This window comes from Acanthopagrus latus, chromosome 15 (assembly GCF_904848185.1).
Source record: "Acanthopagrus latus isolate v.2019 chromosome 15, fAcaLat1.1, whole genome shotgun sequence".
NCBI lineage: Eukaryota > Metazoa > Chordata > Actinopteri > Spariformes > Sparidae > Acanthopagrus > Acanthopagrus latus.
Window position 1 is genome coordinate 12,538,745 of NC_051053.1, and position 27,991 is coordinate 12,566,735.

At 41.2% G+C, this 27,991-nt stretch overlaps 1 protein-coding gene across 2 annotated transcripts; it reads left to right on the forward strand.

The window, feature by feature from the left end:
* Nucleotides 1-228: 228 nt before the first annotated feature.
* Nucleotides 229-27,859, forward strand: klhdc3 (kelch domain containing 3). Of its 2 annotated transcripts, none has more exons than XM_037124296.1 (11): nucleotides 229-383; nucleotides 2,541-2,781; nucleotides 4,567-4,743; nucleotides 5,008-5,123; nucleotides 5,206-5,277; nucleotides 6,617-6,830; nucleotides 7,407-7,493; nucleotides 9,157-9,265; nucleotides 20,855-20,928; nucleotides 22,100-22,178; nucleotides 24,333-27,859. In XM_037124296.1, exons 2-11 carry the CDS (start codon nucleotides 2,628-2,630, stop codon nucleotides 24,397-24,399), a joined length of 1,149 nt encoding a protein of 382 aa, XP_036980191.1. In that variant the 5' UTR covers nucleotides 229-383; nucleotides 2,541-2,627; the 3' UTR covers nucleotides 24,400-27,859. The 2 variants fall into 2 exon arrangements, with proteins under 2 accessions (XP_036980191.1, XP_036980192.1); XM_037124297.1 differs by lacking the exon at nucleotides 229-383 and adding an exon at nucleotides 2,312-2,332.
* The last annotated feature ends 132 nt before the right edge of the window (nucleotides 27,860-27,991 follow it).

Below are 27,991 nucleotides of genomic sequence, written 5' to 3' on the forward strand. Positions count from 1 at the left end.
GCGGACCCTACCACCTGTGAGGCAACAGGTAATTCTGCATATACATCCACAAACAGGTTAATTCAGTTGTGCAGCCTGAGGGGAACTACGCATGGGGTCATGTAAATAATCCCTAGATGGGAAATCTCAGAAAAATAAAAAATCCTCACCTATACCTTGGGTAAAATTGCTGCAAAGTAAAGGGCAATTCTGGTGAAAATTCACCGTCTTCTTCTGATAGTGTGAGAAGGAATACGGGTTTCTCCAGGACTCAAACAGCCGGTAGGGGGTGCTAGCGGACGGTTCTTCCCCAACACGTCACGAGGGAGTCGGTCGGTAGGGGCTCCCGGTGGATACCGCTGCCTGTCTAAACACCAGATAACAAGGAGCGACTGCACCTGAAGGTAGATACGCTTTATTTCTCTGCTGATATTACGGTCTGTTAACTAAGCAGTGCGAAACTTTGCCAGGGCTTGAAGTGATTTTACTCTTACCGGCTGGATATATTCAGTTCACGTTAGCTAGCTAGCAGCTAAATGAGGCAGTTAGCCTCCATGGATTAGCTTTAGCTTTAGCTAGCAACAGCTTCTCCTCGCGCACAGCGGGTTATCAAACAGCTGGACGCAGGCACGCTGTTGATGTTGTTTGGGGTTGATGTTGTCAGACAAGCGACCCCAGTGGATAGTCGCTGTCCCTCACAGACGTGTGCAACTCCGGTCTGGTAGCTAACATCGGCTACCTTGTGTATGAGGCGTTGACTGGACTGTAGTAACGGTGTTACAGCTCAATGTCACCGGCTTTAGATTAGCTTTATCAATCAACGAGCTGTGCGGCCACAGTTTACACGTCCATCCGAGACCTGTGCTGATCTATATTGGTTTCACTATATGTTAAACAAGTCTTATTGTCCACAAAGCCACTGTGATCATCTCAGGTTGACAGTGAGACGGCTAGTCATCTGATATCAACAATATCCTGCTCAGTGGGTCAGGAGGGTGGAGAAACTGCTTTCCACCCTATCTCTAAGATGTCCCTGCTTTCAAAATGTACGCGATAGTGAAACTTGCTGTTTACTGTACAATGGGGAAAGTTGCTGTAAACCGGTTTTGACTGCAGCAGAGATAATGCAATAGTCCCCTCATGTTGTAAGTGCATTCTGCAGCATGAGGAACCACTTTACCCCAGGTGGGGTCTTGAGATTGCAATACTGCTCTTACAGTGAGCTCCAAAGCAATTGCCACAGTGACTCTAGTAAAGTTCTGCCTCACATTTGACTGTTGCCTAGATCTGGCCTGAAGTGCTCCTCTGACATGGGGTGGTCTTGAAATAGAAAGGTCTATGTGAATGGTCTGCTGGGGGTTTATTTTTAAGAGCAAACAAAGGTTAGAGGTCAGTGAGGAAGTGAGTCATCCAGACAGAATAAGCAAGAGGCACACAGTGTGGGGGGAATTTCTGTAGTAAGGGTTCCCAAACAGATTTGCCTTTTGGCATTTTATTGTCATGCTTGGACGTGATCAGCCATCAGCAGCAGCCCCTTCTCCCAGCGCACTCTTGCATGCGCTGTAATGAGGCCAACGTGATGGGAGCAACTGAAACTCATTGAATCTCGTCAGACAGCTTCATCTTTGTTTTGCAGAGCGCTGTCCTCGCTTAAAGACTTCTCATTCCTGTGTGATAGGAACACGGGCAATGTGCCAGAATGAAAGGTTTCATCAGGTCACACCTCGCCTCACTCAGTGCTTTTACCTTTGTAGTAGGACTTGTATATGATTAACATGAGTTACATACTGTAGGATTACGTCCTATACCTTTAGTTTATCCATGACACACAGGATGACATATGCAAGTAAGTGAATATTAACCTGTCTGTACGGACTTAATTGCTGTTAATAAGTTGCGTTTCTTCGAGTTGGAAGTATTGTTGGAATACAAGTTGCCATTTAACTGCAGATTTTAAAGATGCTTCCTGTGGTGTGTTTTGTTTTCGCAAATATTTCTGATATGCATGGCTGTCTTACCATGCAAACTTAACTGCCAAAAATAGACTGGTTCATTGTTGCACTCCTTTCAACAGATAAGAACACTTGCTGCATAAGGGCTGCAATTAATGATTATTTTCATTGTTGAATAATCTGTGGACTATCATTTGATTAATGGATTAGTTGATTGTTCTATAAAATGTCAGAAAATGGTGAAAAGGGCTGTGGGTAATTTTATTGATGTAGCCTTTTTTATGCTATAGTATTGCTTGAAAGTTGTGTTTTATGTATTTTTTTATAGTTCTATATTGACTGTGCTTTTGTAGTGCAGCTGGAGGGCACAGGGATGGGAGTCAACAGAAAAAAGAGGAGTGGTAGGTGTAGGTCTAATCACTTCTTAAAATACTCTCCCAGCTTAGATAAAACGGGGGCTTGTGAGTCTGTCAGCAGCAGCAAAGCTGAGCAACTCTCAACCCAAGAGGACAAACAGTTGCCCTTTGTGTTCTCCTCCATTGCCACTCCTACTTTGCCCCCTACATGCTACTAAGCAGAGTGTTACTTTTCTTGTTGTTGTGATCACAGGTTTCAGTGGTGCTGACTTGATGGAATCCAAGCGAGCAACAAAGTGATGGTCTAGGACTCGCAGTCACAGAGGTGCTTGCGCGTGGAATGTTGCGCTGGTCGGTGCACCTAGAAGGAGGGCCGCGGAGAGTCAACCATGCTGCTGTGGCGGTGGGCCACAAGGTTTACTCCTTTGGAGGCTACTGCTCCGGGGAGGACTACGAGACACTCCGTCAGATTGATGTGCATGTCTTCAACACAGGTAGGTGGTGTTTAATGAACCTGAATAAATGAACAGAGAAACATGACAGCTCTGGGGGGAATTTTGACAGTAATGTTTTGAATCCAGTTACCCCCCGTAAAGGGAAGTGTCACTGCAAATCACTACAAAGTCATCATCTTTATTTTATGGTGAAACATTGCTATGTTGCTGAGAGTAGTTTCTTCCAGGATGACAACACCCTCATCCATAGAGCACGAGGGGGGGTCACTGAATGGTTTGCTGAGGATGAAAGCGATATGCCTTAGCAGACACAAGATCTCAATCCAACTGAACAACTAAGGGGAATTTAGGATGTCTTGGACAGTGCTATCCACCACCCTCATCAAAACTACTAAATGAGGAAAAATTCCAGGAAAAATGGTGTTCCAATTCCTTCAGTAGAATTCAGAGACTTGTACAAGACACACTGAGGCTGTGTTGGCAGCATGTGGTGGAGCAACACCTCAGTGAAACACTGTTAGGATGTTTGGAATCAGGCATCCTAACATCCTAACTGTTTTTAGCTGTTCATCTTGACTGTGAGTGCAGCTGTTGTTGGAAAGTGCTTGTTGATCTCATGACCAGAAAAACAAAATCAGTGAATTCAAGAAAATATTTTATTTTCAGGTCAAGAGCTCAAGAGCACACCGAGTCGTCAGTGAAAAGAGCTGGAATGTTTCAATAGGGCCACACTAGAATCCCAGTATATCTATTTATGTATATCTTAAACACTTTTGGTTTCTGTTTTTACTGAAATGATTTGTTTTCTATGTGGGTGAAAAAATTCACCTTAAAAGCCCTGTGTTTTATACTATAATGCTGCAGGGAAATATTTGTTTTTCAAATTCGGGGGTAAGGACGAGAGAGTGCCTCAGAGTTTATTGAACTTGAACCGTTTTAACGGTTACTCATTACAGCTGGTTATCAAAAACCAAGCTTTCCATTGCGGTTCGTGAAATGTTCTGTTAGTTGTTTTTCTCACAAACAGGTGTTTTCCCTAAATATGCTGCTCTATCTTTTATAAAACTGCTCCCTTTTCTTCCTCATAACCCATTTTATATATTCTTTTCCCCTGTGTGGTCAGCCACCTGCTTTAGGGTTTAACAACTTCTTAAAGTAGCTCGAGCCTACCTGCTGTTGCTGTGACATGAAAAGATCTGTAGAACCAACTTGATAATGACACCTTTGGCTGATTGAAATGGAAATGGAACCTCCTTAGCCATTGTTTCAGTATTTCATCTTGTCACTTGTTTTGGGTGCCTTCTCTTTGATGCCTCTTTTACAGCAGAGCCTGCTGTCATTTAAAGCCCTTTGCTTTTTTTCCATTTTCTTTACTTGTCAATCTTTTCAGACTTGTAACTCTTTAACCTTTTTTTAACCCTTCAAAATAAGTTAAAAATTAACAGCAATTAGGCAAGTTTCACACTGTATGACATCTTGTTATTCTGTTCATTAAAACAAATGCAGGTATGTCAAACAGCTGTAAAAGACTGGTGAAATGTCAATACTGCCCTTTATCTTAAGTCTGACAGTTAAATCTCTTGCACATGTATTCCCCAACTGTTTGTTCAAATGTTTAAACTCATCTTGAACCTCAACTATCTAACAATTAGGTTACCTGTCTGCAGTATGCTATTAATTATATTTCCATTACTTTGGGATTGAGGCTTGTCTTAAGTACATATTGTCTGTATATTTTCTGGAAAAATCTTTTTAGAGCTGTAACAAGTTGCTTTTTTTACTATGTATTAAATCGATCCCTTTCTCCTCTGTTTCGTACTCCAGTGTCTTTACGCTGGATGAAACTGCCTCCAGTGAGGACGGGAGGACACGAGCGTGCCCGTGAAGTGCCATATATGCGTTATGGCCACACAGCTGTGCTGCTGGATGACATTATCTACCTCTGGGGTGGGCGTAATGACACAGAGGGGGCCTGCAACGTGCTTTATGCCTTCGATATCAGTAAGTATACCTGCGTCTAGCTCCTGCTGTTAAGTGTTAGTTTCAGGCTGTATTTCCTTTCAAGATGCACCTGTTTGATGTTGAGGTTGTGAGAGCAAAAGGAAGACGAAACTGTTTTTACGTCAGGGAGCTGTAACACCTGCTTGTATGTGTGATGTTTTTTTATTGCTCATGACTCAAGTGTTAAAGTATTGTAAAATGAGAGGATCGGTCCCTCGCAATAGTACGTACTTAGAGTTCATATAAACTTTTGCTGCTTCACAGACACCCACAGATGGTTCACACCCAAGATTTCGGGAACTGTCCCAGGGGCGAGGGATGGCCATTCGGCCTGCGTCCTGATGAAGGCAATGTATATATTTGGAGGCTATGAGCAGCTGGTGAGTCTTCATCTCTCTTCACTGTGGGACTTACTCTCTGAACATTAAAACATCATTTCTTCTCTCCTTTGCTGTTTTTAAGGCGGACTGCTTCTCCAATGACATCCACAAGCTGGACACCAACACCATGGTTTGGTCATTAATAAATGCAAGAGTGAGTTAAAAATACCAGTTGTTAATCCTTCAAAAGTATAATTTTTCTTCCTGTTCAGACATTGTCTTGTGTTGAGTCCAAATAAAAGAGGACACAAAGCAATCACTCAACAAAACACAAAGATAGAATGGACTGGCATCATGCTCAGTTACATTCAAAGCGCTGTTGGAAATCCACAAACCATCGGTTATTACTGCAGTTGGCAGTAGTGCGACACGAGCACTCAGTGGTCAGATTGGCTGGATACAAAGGCACTGCAATGTAATGCTGCTCCCTGGTAGGGGGCCAAGCACAAAAAGCCTCACAGAGGATTATGTATACTCCCCTTTTGGGAAATGCCATTTGTGTTTGTACATTTCAACCTGCTCATGTGAGTCTTGTAAAGTATATTTTAAACATAGACACCAGTCCTGACGGTGAACTAGGGACGGGTGCAGCGGGGGCTTTCTCCACCAGCCACTAGTTTTAGTTCCTAACTGATAACATTTTGTCATCAAGGAGATTAGAGAACCGTGTTTACAGATTTAGTTGTGCATGTGACTGTATGTACTCAAACTTGCATTCCTGTTTGAAACAAAACTACCTGCTGTTCTGACACATGACCTTGTTTTATATTAATGTTGTTGCACCTGTTTAGTCTGGTATTCTCTTGAGGCTTGCTTTTTTTGTTGCAGTTCTAGTTGATTCGTATTATTTCTCCCATTGCTGTGTTTGTAATGCAAGTCAAAAAGCCTGTTTGTCTGCATAAGATCTGTGGAAAACATTTGGAGCACATGCTGGAAAGAAGGGCACGTGAGAGGCTTTACTGTGGCTATGGGCCAGCTAAATGCAAAAGGGGGTAGAGGCTCGCCTTTGTTAGGTGCAGCTTCATTCAGTCGAAACGAATCACATGTCATTATCGTACTGTATTTTTGTTTATTATTCATTGTCAGCGCAGTATCAGCTGCATGATTATTCTGAGTTTGATTCCCACCCAATTTCATACAGGATCCATTTACTAATAATGGACATGTTTTCGAAAGGCTGTATTGCTTAAAATGTGGTTTGGATGTTGCATGCCCTTGTAGTCGGTAACTATGTCCACTAGATGGCGATGTTTGGCTGAAGTTACTCATTAAGAAGCCCCTTTTTTGCCAGTATGGAGATGAAGCTTCACACCCAGGGTTGTGGTGAAAACAGAATGTTTATGAGGTGAAATTCGGGTTATGCAAGATTGCCATATGTAAGCATGTAGGTTACATTACATTGCCTTCTGTCCTGAGTAGACTGCTTTATGTTCGTTTCCCTAGAGAAACTTTATGGAGTGTAAAAGTAACATCCGCTGGCCTTGTCTTTTTAGGGCACTCCGGCACGCTGGAGGGACTTCCACTCAGCCACCATCATCGGGACAAAGATGTTTGTGTTTGGAGGGCGAGCCGACCGCTTTGGACCCTTCCACTCAAACAACGAGATCTACTGCAACAAGATCAAAGTGTTCGACACAGAGACCAACTGCTGGCTGAGCACACCTTCAACACAGCCGTTGCCAGAGGGACGCAGGAGCCATTCAGCCTGTAAGACACACATATGTTCATTAAATCAATATGATGAACAGATTTCTGATGAATCCCTTAAATGCATTGACTACATTTCCTGTTCTTTTTTATTCTGAAGTAGCCTTTAAAGAGATAAGGGTCCAGCCATAATTCATTCAGACTCATGAGCTCAATTTGAGAATTGTGTAACAATAAGACCATATGGAGAGTAAAAGTATTGTTTTGTTTGGGGGAAGCAAACAAACAAACTGTATAGCTCGCTCTGTTTGAATAGTCTGAAATAATAAGAGGAAAAACTTTTGACTTCTAGAATCATTTTCAGGTTTTCTTACTGTAATGATTCTTTTCTGTAGCTGCAGTTGTTTTCCAGTGTGTCCTTTTCTCCATTTCATTCTCATGCTTTGTTTTTTTTATTGAGGAGGATGGAGTATAAACAGTGCTCTACTTTCTGTATTCAAGATTGCATTTCTTCGCCCACATTGTCTGATTACACAAATCCATCTGATTCAGCCAGTTCACAGGGTTCAGTTGACTGCTGCAAATTTAATTGATCTGCATGATAGACCTCAACATTTTTTTCCTTTCTGTGTTTAGTTTCCTACAATGGTGAGCTTTATATATTTGGAGGATACAATGCCCGTCTTGACCGGCACTTCAACGATCTCTGGAAGTTCAATCCAGGTGATGCATTATTTATTATACATGTGAGATTGGGTAAACGTGTAATGTTGCTGTGAAGTATTGCTGTGAATTGTTTCTTTCCTGGTAGACTTTCTTTGCGTAGTGCATAGTATTTCTGTTTTTTAATCTACCTGCAATGATGATTGTTCACCTCTGTTGAGGTAATACAGCAGTGGCAGTGCTAGGTCCTGTTGACCCACCCTCCTTTTCATTCTTCTGTAAGGAGCCATGTAGTCAATCCTCTCCTCCCTTATTGCATCGTTATCAGTCTCCTGATATTGGCTGGTTGCTCCCTGATCACTATGCCGAGTTTGAAACACAGATGGCCATTATTTTTTGCCAGAACCACGCAGGTGAAAACTGACAATAATTCAGTCTTGAGAGTCTTTGTCTGCTCTTAGGAATGTTGCCAGTGTTTATGAGAAGAAACCTTTGTGTGCTTGTTCGAAACAAAGAGGAAACAACACACCAGGGGATTATCCATCGTCAATATGATGTTGAAACGGCACTGTCCATTGGTTTCCTTCATATTATGATGACCGTCTTTTAAAAAAACAGTACCTGCCACAAGTCCAGTGCATTAGTTATTACAAAAAAAGCCAACTTGTCCTATTTCCTCTCAGTTCCTACCTATTTATTGATATATTGAGGTGTATTGATTGTGACCAATGCAGGCATACAGAATGTGCAACATATCAGACAGCCAAGCAGTACCAGTATTTAACCTTTCCAGTTTATAGCACGTCACAGGGTAATTAGTGATGAAGTACCTGGTACTGTGTCCAGCTGGAGAGGTTTGCACTGGGTGAGCCTTAGATCTGCTGTCAATCCATTTAAACCTGTGCTTTGTCCTCCACTAGATGGCAGCACCTCAGTTATAGTCCTAATTATCCAACAAAGTCTGAATGGCCTGTTGCTATAGAGATGTAATGATGCTGTTGGCTCTGAGAGAGTGAGACTGCACACTTCATCCTTATATGGAACAACTGAGAGAGCTTCAACATCGTCACTCATACTGCACTTCAGCTGAAGAGAGGAGAGGATTTGTGTCTATTTCTGAAATGTAAAGTTTTGTGTTCAAACGAAGGCTAAGTTTCTTCTTCTTGCTTTCATCTCTACTTTTTATTCGTGTATCCCTGGGCCCTGTGTTTAAATATAGCAGGGAGCTGAATTAACTGCAAGCACTTAGAATCATGTATAAGTTTAAGTGACTGAGAGTTTGTATAGGTGAAATGATGTAGTCCGCACAAATCAAACTTTGCTGTGTGAAAGATCCCCCTGTCAAAGTGTTCAAAAGCAAGAATGTAATAATTTATGTAAGATTGTATGATGTATAATTTACTGAGAGTCTTCCATCTTGAAAGAGGACAGCCGGCGTAATATGGGTCTTTTTTTTTTCTTCTCCTAAATATTGTTATCTTGGGGCGCCCATTAGCTCAGTTGGAAGAGCAGGCGTCCCATGTGCAGAGGCCTTGTCCTCGCTGCAGCGTCCCGGCGAGTCCCACCTGCGGCCCTTTGCTGCATGTCACTCCCCCTCATCCTGTTTCCTGTCATCTCTCTGAGCTCTCCTATCGATAAAGCCATAAAAGGCCAAAAAAATACTTTGAATAGAAAATATATTATTATCTCAACTTTATTCTTGTCTCATGTGTAAACACTACAGAAGCTTTTGCCTGGATGAAGGTAGAACCGAAGGGGAAAGGCCCGTGTCCGCGTAGACGTCAGTGCTGTTGTATGGTTGGAGATCGCATCATCCTCTTTGGAGGAACCAGGTGAGGCACAAAATATCAGTATTCTTAACTGTAATTTTTCTCTTCAGTTTTTACTCCCAATTTTAGCCCCTTGCCCCTTTTGATTATTCTAGCGGCAATGCATTTTCTTTTTTGATTATCCTCTTTATTCTCTATGGATTTATTAATCAGATCTTTGTACATGCGCAATTAATAATGACTATTTTCCAACTACAGAATATGAATGTGATAAAAGCTTAGGCTGACAGCATATGGTGATAAAACCCCATTGTGCAAGCTGAGCCATTGTTTTCTTATAAACAAAGCGATGCCACACAGCTAAATGATGAATGTGGTGACACCAGTTATTATGTGTTATCTCAGTTCTTGTGTAGAAAATGTTCAACATCGTCAACAAATCAAAAGACTGGAGTGACTTCATTTGTCATACACCTCAGACACCACTGGTTTTCATTCATTTCAGTAGAATGTAATTTCATTATAAAAACTAACTTACAAAAACATGCAACTGTGATGTAACCCAATAGTCAGGTCTTTATCAGTTCATTGTTGATTTTGTATGACAGTTTTGTATAGCATAATTTATTATGATATGGTATAGTACAGTTTTATATAGTATGGCATAAAATAATAAAAAAAAAACAAAAAACAACACTTCCATCAACATGTTAACTATGCGAAGCTGCAGTGAATGACTATTGCAGCAACACTAATGAATCCAACTACGTGTGAAGGTGACTCAATATTTCTGTTAGCAGTGACACTTTAACATTGAAACCTGAAGTTAATTCTGCATACCCTTCTGGAGCTATACCTGCAAAATTATATGACGACATACTTGGTAACAACACCTCTGGCCATGACATTATTCTACTACTGTCTCTGATAATGTTAGTATTTACTGCTGAGATGTGCTGCTGCTTAAGTGTGACACACAGGGTATTTATCTGTTCAGTATAATGCTTAATTCTGGTGTTTACCTTTTGATCAGACAAAAACACAAGGTAAAACCAATGTCACTATTGCATTGTTTTTATATTGGAGACTCACATTTTGTTGATACTGTAGTTCCTGAATTAAGTCATTTACACAGTTGACTTTTAAAACAAATGTGAATTGAACAGTGGATTGAGAATTAACATTATGTTAAAGATAAAAACTTAAATTTGTCCAAACCTGAAAACTCTTGGATAAAGTATTGGTTTTCAGTAAGAACTGAAAAGCTGCCTGGCTAGAGATGGGAAATGTTACCAACCCTATTTTATATAAACACTAAAAGTCTTCTACTTTTAATTCTTTTAATTCTTTTCATCGTTAGTCATGTTAATTTTGATGATGCACAGGCCCTCAATACAAAGTGCTCACTGCGTTTGTTTGAGAAAAACAAAATTCTTCCCTCTTGCCTCTACATGCCAAATGGAGGGTCTGGCTCTGGTAGACAGCAGTCTGTGATGATTCCCTTGTTGGCAAGTAGAAGTGATTGCTGGGGCTTCATAGCTGGTAAGGTGCCACTGGGCTGGTGACGGGTTGTGATAGGCCAGTAGCCAGTGGAGTAATGAGGTAGCTAACGGTGTTAGCATGGTCCAGAGTAGTCCGGGACCTGGGCTACTGTTATCAGCAATGCTGTGTTATCAGACAAACCCCACTGGGTTAACCTGATAGGGAGGAACGGGAGGCTGTGGATAAGAGTCCTCTCAGCCCCACTACGTCTACAGGCCCTCGAGTCCTAAAGGCTTCTGTCTGCTGCTAGATTAGTTTTCAGCTGGTCCAGTGGCCACCAAATCACAGGTAGCAAGATACCCTAATACACAAGTGTCATCAATTCATCCATTATCACAGCATCATAGTTGTTACAAATAAAATTAAGTTTCAAGTATCACTAATCGAGCTGAAAGACAAAGCAAAAGATGAAAATCACAATATTTGCTATCATGCTATCTAATGTTTGGTCATGTCAAAAGGTGAGAAAATAGTAATACAATGAAGAACTATAGTGCTGCAATGATGGCCTCATATGTTTGTTTGGTTCAGATCCCAGAAGTGTTGCATCATCATAATTTTAATTGTGAAAAGTGAAATTGAAATTGTGCTGCAAATATAATCAATCTTGAAGATATTTGGCTGTTGTACTAGCTGCCCAAATGATTGCATTTTGATTTTTTTTGTTTAACATATCTTGCAGCCCTAATTAGCATGTTTATTGACTTCAAAATAATAGAATGTAACAAAGCATTTGTAGTTCATAAACGTTAATTAACTTTTCCAACTATGTCCCAGCAGAACCATATTTAAAGGCTTGTTTTCATTTCTGAATTGGTAATTACAATTCAAAGAAAGAAAATCTGCTCTTTGTAAATGCACCAGTAAAATGTCGATAAAGTCAGTTATTAATAATGAGGGAAAGGAAAATAATTGTCCAGAGAAAGAGTTTAAGTTGATGCCTATATTTGAAGATAGTTATGCATTGTTTGGGTTCTCACCGGGATTAGGCCAGGATGGGTTTTAAGGAGTCATGATTTCCTGTTGGGAGCAGATAGGACTGGGGCTAGAAAGGGAGTGTCGTTGGGGCCGCTGGAATGATGGAGGGTGCTGGTTGAGCAAAGGAAGAAATCAAACACCACACGTTATCTACGACATCCTGTTTAAAATGTTCAGGGTAGGTTTGTTTTTGTTTTCACTCTGGCCAATTTGACTTTTTGTTAACATATATTCATTACCATATATTCATGAATGCACATCAAGTGTCTTTATAAGTGGAGAACTTGAGTTTGTTTGTGTTGTTTATTAAGTCGAGGATTTTGGTTTAAGTCCGCCAAGATGTTGTTTCCTGTTACTGTACAAATTAGACCATGATCCTTGCATCCACCAAACAAGGTGGCCACACAGGTTCTTCAACATTGCACATTTGTTGTTTACATAAGCACACTTAAGCCTCTTACACACAGGAACTCCCATAAGCACGTGCACACACATACTAAGATACACAAACAAACACCAAACGGCTTCGTATCACACTTATTTATTTGTTTTTTCTTCTTTACTAAGAAAAGTATTCTTATTAATGTTCATTTGGTTGATAAAGATCAGACTGGCCAAGTTTTTTCACATTATATACCTATAATTTAGTGTGAACACTATTGCTATGTCTCCTGTGTTTACTTTTTCTTGACCTAACAACATGAGTGCAGTTAACAGGGCATGAAGTTATTGGTGTCTGTCTCAATGCAATTGACAAATGTTTGCACAGGTCATCATGAATTACTCGCTGGACACCTTGCTTGTGTTTTTTCTGGGGCTCCTCATTTTGGTAGGCCTGCCAAAGGAAATTGTGTTCAAATTTATGGTCTACGTCTTGTTTTCCTGAGTTAGTTGTCCTTTCATATTGATCCAAAACAGAACCCTCCAGTTGATTCTTTCCCCAATTTATGATATTTATTTTACCTGCAGGAATTTGTTCAAGAATAATTTATTACTTTAGTGAAGGACAATAAAACTATTAAGTGCAAGAGCGATCTACTTTCAAAGGGGTTGCGCTTTGGACTGGACATAACACTGAAGTGTGTTGACAGTAAACACAAAAACAACACCAACAGCATGATGTAGCCTTTGGTAGAGTCAGTTGAGATTTACATTGAATGGGCCTTGATATTTACATTGGATTTCTCTGTTTTGGTGCTGTTAAATAGTGCGTGATGTCCTTTGTTTTGTGCGCCTGTTTCTAGGTAAACATGTGCCCTTATTTTAGGGTAAATGAGCAGTGTGTGTGTGTGTGTGTGTGTGCGTGTGTGTGTGTGTGTGTGTGTGTGTGTGTGTGTGTGAATGACAGTCTAGGCATTAGTGGCAGTCTATTGTGTGCCACTTACGTCAGTGTAAACAGGCCTGCTGATCTGCAGAGAGGCGCGAAATTCTGCCCATCTCTGATTTATGACCTGAGGGAGCATTCTTTCTCACGGACTGCAATTTGATATACCCTCAGCACCTCTGCTACACTCATTTACTGGGACCTGCTCACTGCCCCACGAAGGACGACCCATGCATGACTAACTCCACCTGCACTGACCTTCAACTACGCACACAAGCAACAGGCAGCATCCTTTGCCAAATCCTGTGTGTTTGTAACTTTTCTCTCACCTTCCAAGGAATTGAACACTGCTAAAGTTGAGCTGCACATGAAGACAGCGCCGCAAAGATTATGGATCTCCTGCTGAGGTTATGTTGTCATTGTTGGCATTCATGGAACTCGGTGTATAATTGCTTACGACAAGCCTCGGTTGGGCTAAATCGGGAAGCATTTTAAGCTAGGGAACAGGGCATCCTATGAGGGGCAGGATGTGAACAAGGACATGACAGATTGGCATGCTGGGAGCAGACAGCTTGGAATCTGTGAAGGGGAATCTAGCACTGGCCCTTGCGACATTACGACGTGTATTCATTGCTTCATTAAATTCAGAGAATTTATTTTTACCATGACATGTATTCATGCCACCCTGATAGATTTAAATAATTTCTTTGTGTTCAATTTTTACTCTGATTGTAGGCTTGCTTTTTTGTCATTGAATTAATTTTGAACCATTCCAGTTCTCTGTAGAATAGAGATGGTATGCCTTGAGCCTTGCAGCACCTTTATGTGGGCTGCTGATGAAAGGAGTTTTTAATTGCCCTTCACTTTGAGAATCAAGGACCAGTGGCTGTCAGTTTAGGTCTTGCAGTGCCAAAGTGGCCTTAAGCCATGGATGTGTCTCTTTGATGTCATCACTATGCTCAGACAGGCCCAGGTCTGGTCTGTGACACTTGTGTTATCATCTAAATTTATACTAGCTGAGACACAGGATGATGAGGTTAGTGCTAGTAGCATGGATGATTGCAGATTCGCCATAGGGGCAGCTAGTCAGGTTAGACTAGTTTTAAACATGCTCCTGTGCACCCCCAAGTAGTCGTAGCATTGATGACCATGACAACTTGGCTTTGCTGGACTCTTGGTGCCAGCTACTTTTCTCGATTTTGTTTATCACTGCAGCTGGTGCAGCTCTAGTTTATATGGGATTCTTAGGTGATCATAGCAATGCCTTGACAAAGTCATTAGCATTACACAAACAACAGTGGAGGGTAGGCATGCAAAGAACATCTCCTCTTTGTATTGACCACAACTTGGTTTTTTGGGCTGCCATTTTCAAAATCTGGGTCAAGTAAATAAAAAAAAAAAAAAATGGAGTTGCAATTTGCTGTGCAGGATGTCTGTGTTAAAGAAGTGACAACTGTCTCTGAACTGCTCTGCAGTGTTTCCACTCCATCTTTAAGTATAGACTCAGATTGCTTGAAACCTTGACTAAGATGATACCAGACAAAAAGCACCACATTTAGTTGCTGTTAACATTTTGCCAATGGAAAACCAAACAAAGAGAAAAGAAAAGAAACTTAACCTGATAATACTGTGTAACACAAACATCTGCTTAATAAGAAATACCACTGTGCTTGTGGCAACAATTATTTGTTATCCTGTAAGTTAATTTATCATTTGATAACCTTTCTTAAACATCTCTAATGCTGGGAAACCAAAGCTAATGACAATGTCTGGCTCTGAATGATTTTTATGTACGTGTCAGTGCATTGTGTCTCTGGCATAAAAGGACAAACTATGGTTTGTAAAATATCACGGTATCTATGATTCACTTCCTCTGATTCTGACTCTCAGTCAAATTAAAGAGGCTGCTGTAGGTCACTGCTGAGATTCCCTACTAGCTTAAGCTCAGTACCCGGAAGAACTCTCTGTCCCATTATAGCATTCTCTCTTTTCCTGTGAAGTGTGCCATTTCTGTGTGCTTGTATGTGTTTGGATGTATTGTCATTACTTGCTGATTCACAGCTCCTCTTGTTAAGCTGACGTCAGAGTGGTGCACATGATTGCTTTGCTCTGCCAGCTATGATATTCACTGACAGTTGGTACATTTAGTGACGATAGTAAGCATGCTGACACCAGACCTGACATTAGATCCCAAAGCATTTATGTGTCAGTTATTGGGCTGTTTTAATGTTTCAGTCACTCACTATGTTGACTTAGTAAGGATAGGAAATGGTAAATATAAGAGCTGGTAGACCACCACTGAGTTTTCAGGTAGGGAGAGTGTGTAGCTGCTGTATTCTCTGAGCAAGAGGGAGCCTGCACAGCAGTTAATCTCACTGGTAGCCAAAACATCCCAGCCCCAAAACCTCTTGTTTAATCCACCAGAATGTCACCAGGATATTTAATCTGCAAGGAATTTAAGTGGTCATTTCAAAACATTGAGTTGTTGAGCCGCAGAGCCTCTGCAGAATCCAGTGATTCTGTTTAGTAAATCTGAAAGGTCAAAAGCCTGGTGCCTCGATATCACCTACAAGGCCATTTTGCACCTTATCAATGGCTGAAAGGGCTGCTGTTACGATAATCCAGCTGGTAAGAGTGTGGCTTGTTATCACTGTTGAACCTGACAGTTCAGATGTTAGACTAAACATTACATGGGACTGAGCCAAAATTAACTCTATAATAATAATTTTCTTGTCAGCCATTTCACAAAATTTCTTTTTTTTGTTTTCATTAATTCTTGAATATAAATATCAATATGGCTGCACTCGCTGCACCCCATAATAAGGTCTGCCACAGGGAACTTGGCTCCACGGAAACACGCCTATCAACACTCCATAGATTATGATGCCACACACATGTTGTCGTTTGGCCTTGGGTGTCAAAGGGTAGGCCGCAGAGGTTTCCTTTTATTAATAGTCTTGTGTGTGTGTGTGTGTGTGTGTGTGTGTGCGCGTGTTTGTGTGTGTGTGTGTGTGTGTGCACACGCATTTAGTATGCCCAAGATAAAACCTGTCAAACAGTGGAGGTGACCCCAGCAGGATATAGGGCATCCCGCACGTGGCGGGACAGGACCTCTGAGCAGCACAGCATCACAGTGATTTACTCTTCAAAGACAAGCTCCTGATAGTATTTCATCTGCATCTTAACCCTCTTTAACCCACTAACAGGCTGTATACATGAAGGTGTCATAGGGTTGAGTGTTGCACAGCAGCTCAAATAAACAGACTGCATAAGTGATGCTTTGTGATGCTGTTGTCCACATAAATTCACATGTCTAACTAGTAGTAGTTTGACTTGTGATTTACTACTGGCACCACAAGCAAAAGCCCATCTTCGTGGTTTTAGGTCTCCACTGTAGAACAATGCCATACTCTGTAGACAAAGTAAAAACAGACAAGCAAAGCACACCAGCTTATTGATTTAACAGGTTGTGCTGTTTATTCTCAGTCAGCGAGTCATGTTTAAACAAGACTGCTTGGCAGTGAAATAGACTTTTCTGAAACACCACATGACTTTTGTTTGTAATGAAAGAGAGTGATCCAACTTACATGAGAGGGAATACTTATAGCAACCATTAAAGCACAGGATATGGAGATATAATCACTTGAAAAGTAAGAAGTTTACTCAAAAGCTTTTCTGATAGAGGGCATGCATCATAAGCATACAAGTAAAGTCTATGTTTCTCCTGTTAGGTTCCTGACCTTGAAGCTAGTCTTCAGATTGTGGCTATAAAGGAAGTAATTTATATTTCAAAATGAATCCTCCAACTTTAGAGGAGCATTTGACAAATAGTTTAGAGTTTCCCCTGTATATCAACCAGCTGTGTTCAAGGTCCTGAAGCACTATTTCCTCTTCCTCATTTTTATAGGCACACTTGGTTGATAACAACCTGTCCTGATAAATGGGACTAAATTTGTATTTGCCAGAGATTTGTAAGGCCTGCAACATCACCATCCAACTAGATTTCATCCTCAGGGGTTGCAATTTGAGAGGCATGATTCACTAGTGGCTGGCATCTCCTCTGTCTAATCTGAAGCCAGGCGTCTGTCTCTGAGAGCCAGCTGTAGTTTGTGTCTCACCCTCTGCATGGGGCTTAGGTCTGGGCAGCTACAGGTCTTAATCCACTGTCCAGCCACTGCCCAGGAGGGGGCACAGATAGCTCGGTAAGACGAGGTGAGGCAGTCGAGATTAAAGCAAAAGAAACAGGCGGGAATCTATCGATCTGTGATAACCAAGTCTGTTGGATTTGTGTAAGAAAGTTTAGCTCCGAAACTGTTGCCAACTCTTGCTGGATTTTAAACAGTCCACAGATCCCCTTCTAGATTCTATTTGTAGATTTGGTAATTTAATCACAATATTTTTGCTTCAAAGTGTGTATAAAAAATGAAGTTAAAATAATGACTGGTCATAAGTTAAGATAATGACTGGTCATACCTAAAAAAAATCCTTTGAAGCGATAAATATTATCTGCTACTACAAGACTACAGTCTTGCCATGGTCCAGCCACAATCTTTAAATTATTCTTTAAAACTGTTATTTTTAGGTTTATATCATATTTCTTGTCTTATTTTTTGATGTAATCTTCCCCCAAAAAGTCCTCGAGCACCAAATGATCAACATTAATAAACTAATTTATCAGCGGCCAGATGCAGATCCGCAATCATTTTGTAAAGGCTTAAGGACTCAAGTAATTGACTTAAAGAGTGTTACTGCCTAAATAGATTAATTTTGTTGCTGTGGTAATAAAGGTGTAATTTTTGGTGTGTTATATTGCTGCTATACTGCCCTGTTAAAATTGGAGTAAGCAGGTCGCTTTGGGTTGGTAGCTGGGTCCAGATTCACACCTATAATTCAGGGAAAAAAAGCAATGAGTTTGATGCTAGGAGGCTTAATTCCACAATAACTATTCACTATAGCCCTAGTTATTTTTGAAATAATGTTGCTTTAAGTGTCTGATATGCTTGTTTGCAGTTATTGAACTATCACTACCTTTTAAAAGCATTTTCATTCCTTTCACTTAAAAGCTGAAATAACATGATGCACGTCTGGTCATTCTGATAAGGTTCTTGGCAGGAAGTTATAGTTTGTGATGAGTTCCTGTTGGCTAGATGGTTCTGAAGGACCAAAGTTCAATAGGAAGTGGAGAAAGGAAAAGGATGCAGATTATATCACTCTAAGAATGAGGATACGGCCAATGAAGCTTCTGAAATCATGCCCGCAGCAGGCCGGGGTCCATCTACGTTTTTAACACCAGTGTGTGTATGTTTAGAAAGCAGAGGTGTTACCAATGGAGTTTGCTCTAATACTCTGTTCTCGTCACTTGACTTCCATTGTTACTGTTTCTGAAAGTCATTTGCAAAATGTGTGGGTAATTGCTTTCCTGTACACTTGAGACAAATTGGAGCGTTCCCAGACTCTGTGTTGTTCCCTCATTAGTTTTAAGGGTACAGTTCAACTCCTTCTTCCACCGTTTTGAGACCAAGGTTTGAAAGATAATGAGGTGGAGCAGGCAGTGCATTGCTGGAAAGGACTGGCAATTGGGTGATTAGACACCCTCATTGAGTGTTGTTTGAAATAGCAGCCTGTGTTTTTTTAGTGGGGGTGCGGCATCACTCAGGCCTCATTCAGACTGGGAACCGCTGCTGCTGTAGGGGGAGGAGCACTTTCACACATAGTGATACTTTGCTGATCGAGTAACAAAGTGACCCATCAAACACCAGGATGCCACATAAAGTCACACACTGTGACTTTCCCGCTTCCAACCACTGCCGGTCGCCTTTTTTTCCCTTCCTCAGCCTCTATGATCCCCATCCACCCCTTTTTTTTGCGATGACCAATAAAGCATTATCGTTACTTAATGTTCTGCTGAATTTCACACCCAGGCTGACATTACCCATGAACATGCGAGAAAGCCTGGTCTCAAGGGATACAATCTTAATCTCTCTGGCTTGCTCTTGTTAAATCAACCTCTTATCTTAACCTTTTCACGCATCATCATCCAAGGCCCATAGCGTCTCTCCATGCTAGTGTGCACAGTAGTTGATAGCTCCTGCAGACAGAGATGCTGCTTTTCATTACTTCTATTATGGAGACAGACTGCTGACGTTACTGTCATTTTTACACATACAGTATTGAATGCAACCAATAAATGTTTGACTCTTGTGGCATAGCAGCTTTTTTCTTTGGACACTGAGCATAGGTTGTGAGTCATCAGTATGCATTCAAGATGTAAAACCAATTTTTTCTCTTAACATGCGGCACAGTGGCATTTGCAGCAGACGATCAATTTCAGCAGTAGTTTTATAGCTGCCTCTTTTTAAAAACGTATCATCAACTCTTTATTATTGGTCAGCCAGAAATGTAAAACACCATTTTAATCACCACAGTAATTTTACAAGCAGCACTGAACTGCAGGTCCGAGAGTAGACAGTCTAATGATAGCTGAGGGGGCTCGGATGGTTGAGGGTATTCTGATAAAGGTCCATGCTGTAAGCCCGGGTGGATCACCTCCTGGGGGGCAGGGGGCGTAATGACTTCTCCAGCTGGCCCCCTGGGACGACTGCGCTCGTGCTCTGCACCCCTCCTGGCCGCTTTAAGCCACTACTATGTTTGTTTAGGGAAGATTAGCAACGTAAAACCCTTACAACATCCTGAACACGCAGCAAAGGGAGACACGATGGAGAGGACAGCGGGAAAGGGGAAAAGAGATTGATGGGTGAAGAGACAGTGGAGGAGAGAATGAAAAATGGAGACAGATTGAAGTAAAAGTGAAACATAAACACTCAAACTCAAAGCTCAAAATCAGTAGTTTCTGCTAGATTTGCTTCAACAGCACAGTGGTGGTGTCTGATGGTGTCTCATGCCTTATGACAGTCCATGTGTAGTAGAAAGCTTCTTGCAAAGCTATTCTTAAAAGTCCCTCAGTCATTCTCCATGATGGATATTTATAGACACTAAACTGTCTGGTAAATGCACCTGTTTGTCTGAAGCTGTCCTCTGGGTTGTGTAAAAGTGTAGAGTGCATTTTTATCCACTTATCTGCACAGGTCTCTTGGTGCACTGTTGTTACGGATGTAAAGCAATGATGTGCATCGAGTACATTTACAGGAATATACTTGCTGCCTCAAGAGAATACATTTTCTTTAAAACGTTAGTTCAGCTCCCACAGACTGTAGCTGTTGTTTTCAGTTGCACTTTATTCAGCTGCACAGTGTCCATCCATGTAGCCATGTTGCATTTCAACTAATTGATTAATTGATATGAAGTTAGTTACTGAAGAAAGTCCAGGCTTTTTAAGCTGTGGTGCACCAGGTGTCTCACAGGTGTGTGTGTGTGCGCGCATGCTGAGCTGAGGCAGGAAACAGATGTGCAGTGATATCAACGGCTGCACAGGTCTGGGGGACTATCAGCACGGGCCAGCCTGCCGTCTCACTGCAATGCTGTACTTCCTGTGGGCTTAAATCATGCCAGCCCATGATAAGGCAAGCAGAGCACTGCGTTAACAGCCCTGCCTTTTCTGAGAATAATCTGTGGCTCCCTGATTATGAACTTTAGTGGTTAAAGAAAGATGCTAAGAGGATGGATGACGAGGGGAATAATTGGAAGCAAAGTACAGAAAATACATCCTTGGAAATACACATAGGAGGTTTAAGGAGTTTCTTTTGTCCCCCTGAATAGGTTTGAAGCTTTGACTACTACTAAGTGATCATATTCAGTATTTTTTTGTTGACAGCTCTAATCTTACAAAAATGTTTTTTTTTGTTTTACAGTCCCTGTCCAGAGCAAGGAATGGGTGATGAATTTAACCTCATGGATCATTCAGACCTGTATATCTTAGACTTCAGTAAGTATCCTTGTCTGTCTCTTCTGTGAGTTTAAGAATGTGTCTTACAGAGCAAAGCAAAGGGTTCATATGCAGTTTGCAAGGAAAAGTACACATTTTGGTCTGTTGAGCATAATGAAATGTTTGTTTCCAGACTGTTTCCCCTATTGTGTTTTCAAAAGGGTAAAATTCATAATTGCTAAAAGTACACTGAGTGTTTTTAATGGGGTTTGGCGCAGGCGAAATGTTTACCACTGTGTGAGAGAGAACAGGCCAATGTGAGCCTGGCATCCTCAAAAGCAAGGCAAGAAGTATGATGTGTTGTTGAATGCACAAGTACATGTGCTTACTTTTCTTTTTTGGTGTAAGGAAGCCATACCTTTATGGCTGAGTTCCACAGATGCTGTGAACAAGTAAGGCTCTATAAATGCTGGGACGTTTTGTTTTTTATTTAAACATTTGTGCTAACTGCTGGGTTTAAAACAATTTATTTATATAATGAACACAAACTACTCAGATGCCAAATGTGGTCTGAGTGTGGATTCTTTTATATCCAGTGCTCACCTAAATACATTTCAAAAGAACCAATACCCTCCTTACACCACTGCTACACTTCCAACCTGGCCGAGCATGCCTGGCATTGGCCCCAATTTGTATCATCACGTGGGGTACTTCCGTCTCATGGACTACCAAATAAAGCCTTTTTTCCTGCCTGTAATGCGGTCAAGCCACAGTTAGGGGTTGTGTAGGTGGGCTGACACAGAGACCGTATGGGACTGGCAGTACCCAGTGGCATCCCCTGTGGCACACGCCTCCACGTGCCAGTCACATGTGTCTTCACACTGTTTATTAGCGAACATATGGTGGAAGAGCTTTGACGGGGATAGTAATTCAGACGAAGTTTCTCAATAGTATTAGAATGGAATTTAATACTAACATCACAATGTCGTGTGTGTCCTTATATGCGAACGCTGTTGTTTTTTTGTGCTGTTTTTCTTGGGTATTTTCTCAACAAAACATGATGATTTTTACACTATAGAGACAGAATCTAATGCCTTTCATCTGCAAATCCTCAGATCAAACCTGCTTGGCTGCATATTGAATTCCCACAGCTGAAATGGATATTCTTAGCCTGGTATGATTAGTGTCTATGATCAGTCTATGACTCATTACACGTTCTCTTCTTTTCCAGGCCCTAATTTGAAGACGTTATGCAAAATAGCTGTTATTCAGTACAGTCTGGAGCAGTCAGGACTCCCACATGATATCAGGTCAGATGAGCATCCTCTCTTCAACCATTGGTGCTTTTTGATCACAGATTTGACATATTGTTGTAAATGCTCTTGGTGTTAGGCTTGTCATCATCGCTGCCGCTGTTTCTTCCTTAGTAATGATGTGTATAGAAAAACTGGATCATGATCAGAAGTCTGTGTGATGCTATCTGTCTGTAGTCTGGAGAGGACAATCATCCTCTCTCTACTGATGTGATACTTCCATTTTACATGTGCTTCATTACAGAGGGGCTTAACAATTTGATTGGACAAATTTAAACTAAATTAACATGAATGTCAGAATGTCTTGGTATTTTGTAAGCCCCATTTTTTGCTTTTAAGGAGAGCATGCACCTGAGCAGGCATGGACTCCACAAGTTAGCGCAACTCCATTGAACATTAGGGCGAACTTGGAAGACTGAGAACTGCAAGCATTTTTTGTAATCACAATAAGCTTTGTGGCATACAAAGGATGCAGGGACAACATGAGTCTTCAGATTTTGCACACACTGGAGTCCATACCCACAGTCATTAAAGCCAAGCAAACTTAGGCATAATACCAGATGAGAATTCTGACATTCATGTACACTTTTTAAAGATTCACCTTTTCAATCAAACTGTTCTGAATGGTGTTGCAGAAATGAAATTCAGAATAACTTATAGTTACACATATTAATGAAGTTTAAACATTCGATATGTTGTTTTTGTAATGTTTTCAAATGAGTATATGTCAAGAAGGATTTTGTTTGGTTTTATTTACTTACTACACATCTCTGCTTTTTTAGATTAATAATACATAATTTTCTACTCTCATTGACAAGTTAGAAATTATTTTGACATTTAACTTGTTGCAAATAGACTTGCTGAAAGCTCAGAAGTTTGAGAGCACTGCTTAGAGTTGTTGTGACATTGCAATCACAGGGTAGGGGAAGTTGTAATAACCGTTTTAAAGAAGGTTGACAGTAGCTGCTGCTGAAGTACTTTTTTTTCCCTCTATGTGCTTTAACATCTAGTTTTAATTAGCTGCATATAAAAGTGAAAGTGAGTATGTTTTAAATTGGCAGGGTCCCATTAATTAAAATCTGTGTCTTTTACTCGGTAATAAAGAGCATAATATTAAAATTCTGATTCAGTAATATTCAGTCAGTCCATCAAATTTACGCATATAACTTCCTCACATAACCTAAATGAAAAGACCTTTTCAAGCTAATGTGGCTCATTAGACAAGTGCATCTGAAACGGAGAGGAATGAGTCTGACTGAGATGACTTTTTTTTTCACGTGGACCCCATGCAACTCGATACTAATTACTCCTCTCAGCCTCTCATTCCTCTCACACTGTCAGTGCCACCTTGCGTGCTCCCCACTTCAGTGTTTGCAGTTGTGTCTTTAACCCTCAGAGGGTTTTTCTCCTCTGGGGTCACAAGACTCTGGTTAACTCCCTTTGCCCCTCACTGGCATGTCCAGCTCCAATGCCAATCTCCCCTCTTAAACACACACGCGCGCAACGAAAAAACGAATAAAGCAATTGAGAGGGGAGTGAGTGTGAAACCAGAGCCAGTGATAACAATCTGGAGCTCAACCTCTGACCTGTCAGCAGGTCAGCACTAGACCCTGTTGTCAGCCCCTGCTCCTGGCTCTCGCGTTACAGTGGAGCCTTCCCTCATCCCTGTCCACATCGTAGCCCTTCGCTCCGACAAGAGGGGAGCAGAGGGTGAAAGGGAATGTCACACAATTGGTTGATTGAGTGTCGCTGCAGTAGAATTGTAGCATATTGGATATTTCAAACTATTAATGTTTCTGTGTAATATGATAAAACATGATAAAAGTGTCAGGATTCTGCACTTGATAATCTTACCAAATGATCATTTAATAAAAGATCATTTGGTATCCATGGTAACTCATGGTTGTCCATTGAATCAGTTCTTTTATCTACCTTATTCCTAATCTCCATGATATCTTGCGAGAATTGTGGGTGCAGCCTCCACCCTGTCACTGACTGGAGCCTGCGTTTGTACGCAGCTCGGTTTGTTTGTAAAAGACCAGAGTGAACGCAAACCAGATCAGAACTAAAAGGCAACGATGTGTCCTTTGCGAACGTGAAAGGAAACCTTATGATTCTTGCCTTTTTGACTCTTCCTGTTGTTCCCTCCAGGTGGGAGCTGGCCGCCATGACCACCAACAGCAACATCAGCAGGCCCATCTTCTCCTCCCACGGCTGACGCTGCTGAACGCAAAGCAGAACCAGAACTCCTCGCTCTGTTTCAGGACACTAGGCTTTTATCTTTCTAACCAACTGAAACTTCTACGGACTGTTTTTGAGGAGTCTGGATCTGAAATTGTTTGATTCAAGCGAAAACTCCGACCAAAATTTCCTGAGTGCGACTTCCCCGGAAGGACGTCCATGAAGGATATTTTAACCCTTGAGACACTGATGATATGAGACAGAAACTATTGACACCTTCTTCTCTTCTTTCTAGCCTCTCTAGAAATCCAATCAGCCTATGATAATCATAGACTTCTAATCTTAAGCACAGGAAGAGACGACAAGAACTTCAGCCAAAGGTCTTGAGAGCTAACCTCTTTGTTGAGGATGTCACACTCAACAGATCTCTGCTAAGGGACAAAAGTGATCCTTGTGTTCCTGATACAAAGAGACTGAAACGGTCATGAGTTTGTATATCTTGCAGCTCCTACTTAGTCACAAAACTATGTAAAACTATCATGTCCATTTGAGGCAAATTAAGTTATGTACACAGTATACGGAGTGGAAGAGGCTAAGTTATTACTGGGTGTTGATGCAAGGAGAGAGTGTGTTGGGATTTTTTGGGGGCGTTATGCTTGTGAAAGGTTCTGTTCGACTGGCTTTCAATGCGAAACTTTTTCCCTACTTCATCATAACTTGGCTAGCACCCCTCTGCTCTTAAGTGTCTCAAAGGTGATTTGCAAGACAACTAAAGCAAGCTGCCTGTCTGCCTTGTAAAATAATCATGTCCATCTACCTCCCTCAAAAGTGTGTGGGTCTTTAATAAGACTTCCCATCAGACCCATTAGAATCTACATTTCCCTCGGAAAAAAAGGCCTTTTCACAGGGACGTTTGTATTTGTTGTATTCTTCCAAGAATTGTCATAATGTCACAGGAAGAGTGCGACTCAGCCTGCCACCTCACCCTTACCCTGCGGTTTCTTTTTCAGTGCCAAATGCAGAAGGGAATCGTGATGCAAACACATACTGTGTATGTGTGGAAGCACGTTGTCCCATCGGCGAGTAATCCTAGCCCACCTGCCTGAGTTTGCCTGTTGTTGTGGGGGGGGGAATCATCACGAATATGCATAATGTAGTCGTTCCTCTTTAGACAATCCGACAGCGTTCAGAGACCCCTCCTCATGACCTGCTTATTCATTGAGAGGTGACAAAACAGGAATAGTGTGGCCGTATGTTTGTGTATGAGCAAAGCTACACCTGAGCAGATGTTTTGAATGCATAAGGGCTGTTATTAGATGACACCACGCAGCTTGAAGAGTACCCAGAATAGCTCAAATTGGGGGTGTGTGGTTAAGATTTTATTGATACTAATAACATTTTAGAACAAACTTAAAAAAGAAACACCAGCTGTCGGTCTTTTTTTTTTTTTTTTTAACCATTTATCTCCATCAAGGACCAGTTTTGGGATATTCTGTAGTTTGGATATTGACAGCAAATCCCATTTAAAAAAAGACCAAAACCTACAGTGTTAATTCCTCTCAGTATGCTTTGCCACCATGTCTGTGCCCATTTGTTCCTAGTGGCCAGTACCTACAGATGGTTCATTAATTTCCCAAAACAGCTGGACAACTTCATTTGAACAACTTTTCTCTAACAGGAGGATATGGTGCATATGGTGGGGAATTTTTTGCAGTGGCGGTTTTGGTCCACGGGCAGCGAGTCTATACAGCTGCAGCATGGCGTAATTAGGATCGATTCAAATCAGACTAAAGTGGCTAAATGAGCCGGGTACAGTGTTGTGGCTCTGAAAGACTACAGAGAAGATGCATTAGGTTTTGGATACACTAAATATGTTGGGTTTTTTTTCCAGTTAATTGTTGGTTTCGGCCTTTTTATGGGAATTTTTGACAATAAGAAAAACACAGAACATCACCAGACTTCTCGTTTGAATCTTGATAATAAGACATATGGCATGACATAGAAATGAATAACTTGGCGAGGATGAATATACAGGCAGAAGAGTTGTATTTACTGTATGCTGCCTAATTATGTTGATTGTGAATAGGAACTGTGTTGCCACAAACTTGTGAGCTGCATCAATGCTTTTCAGCCCTGGTCTTTGGGACCAAGTGTGCTCCGGCTGTCCGTCCTACCTGATTGTTAAACTCCATCTAGAACTATATTTTACCCTGAATTACTGGTTAGAATTGAACCCTGCAGGGCTCTGGGTCCCAAACATCAGGATTGGACAACACTGACCCACATCCTAAATGTTTACAAATCTGTGTATTACATGTGAAGCAGTGTAAAACAATCTTAAATGCAGGTTAGAGTCACCAGATAACTGCACTAAAGCCAATCGCGGCATGTCAGGCCTTACAGGGGGGAGACATGTCGGTGCTGCTCTTTGCCTAAGTAGAGTTCCAGATTTTGAGACGATTGCCTGCCCGAACCAAGTGTGAATTTTATTTACAGACCGGTGGTGCCAATGTGACACAGTCTTTGTGCCGTCTAACACTACACACACACACACACACACACACACACACACACACACACACACACGGACATATCACACACTGGATATCTCCCCAGTACCCAAGTAACTTGGACTAAGCAACAGCTGGTGCAGTGAAACCACAGGGACGCTGAAAAACAAAACCTACTGGTGAACAAATCAAACTGACACCAAATGGCCATCAGCAAACTGATGATATTTGTTTTCTCTCTCTCTCTTTTTTTTCTAATGTGTGGTGTGGAAGTCGTTTTTGTTTCAGGATTTTGGTCCTTCTCTTGTTGCGTGTGAAGATTATGGGTGATGGTATTTTCAGTCAAGAACTTTTCAGGTATATGAAGTAAATATTGAGCAAATGACAATGTAGACACTATGGTCAGAAAATAAAATACCACATCTGCACAACAGATTTCCTCAGTGATGGTCACTCACTTGCTTCCAACTAGTGACAAGTTGTCGTGATTTAGCCCACATGTATTAGCATTACATTTTTAATGGCAGCGATGATGCGCCTCTACTATTTGCCATTTAACTTAGTGGATCTTTACCAAAAGCATTTGCCAACCTCGAAAGAAACTGCTTCTGTGAAGAAAAGCGCATCATTAGATTGTAGCACGCACTCATTATGAAGTTATTCAGGGTGAGCAGGAATTATTTGCCAAGCTGAAGTACGTGACCAGACTGATTTCATGCCAAGAAGTGTTGTCTGTCTTTAGGGCTTAAAGTAGATGGGTGAATAATAAATAAACAACAAACAATGCTTGGAAAAGAATCAGAACAAATTACTGAGTGTGTTTTTGAATCATTACGCAACTGTGCCGACTCCCTATGCTCACTGTTTTTCTTTTTCTTTTATATTTTACACATTTTTCAGAGGGACTCTGTATCTGTTGAGGTTGGTCAGGACTTCCTGTGCAATATGCTTTATAACTGTATCAATAATAAATCTGAGAAAATTTGAGTTGTTAATATTTGTATCCTTTTTAAATGAGACAGAACAGAAAATACATTTTGTATTGAGAGGCGGCCCTGTCTGCTGGTGAACATGCAGAGAGCAGGGTCCTCCTGCTCGCTCCTATCGATTACCGCGACA

What these genes read in the sequence shown, in the direction of transcription:
- klhdc3 (XM_037124296.1), top strand. Translation starts at nt 2,628, where the DNA reads ATGTTGCGCTGGTCGGTGCACCTAGAAGGAGGGCCGCGGAGAGTCAAC. An exon ending in ACGCAGGAGCCATTCAGCCT is followed by an intron (nt 6,831 to 7,406) that starts GTAAGACACACA and finishes TTCTGTGTTTAG; the next exon opens with TTTCCTACAATGGTGAGCTT. An exon ending in CCTGTATATCTTAGACTTCA is followed by an intron (nt 20,929 to 22,099) that starts GTAAGTATCCTT and finishes CTTCTTTTCCAG; the next exon opens with GCCCTAATTTGAAGACGTTA.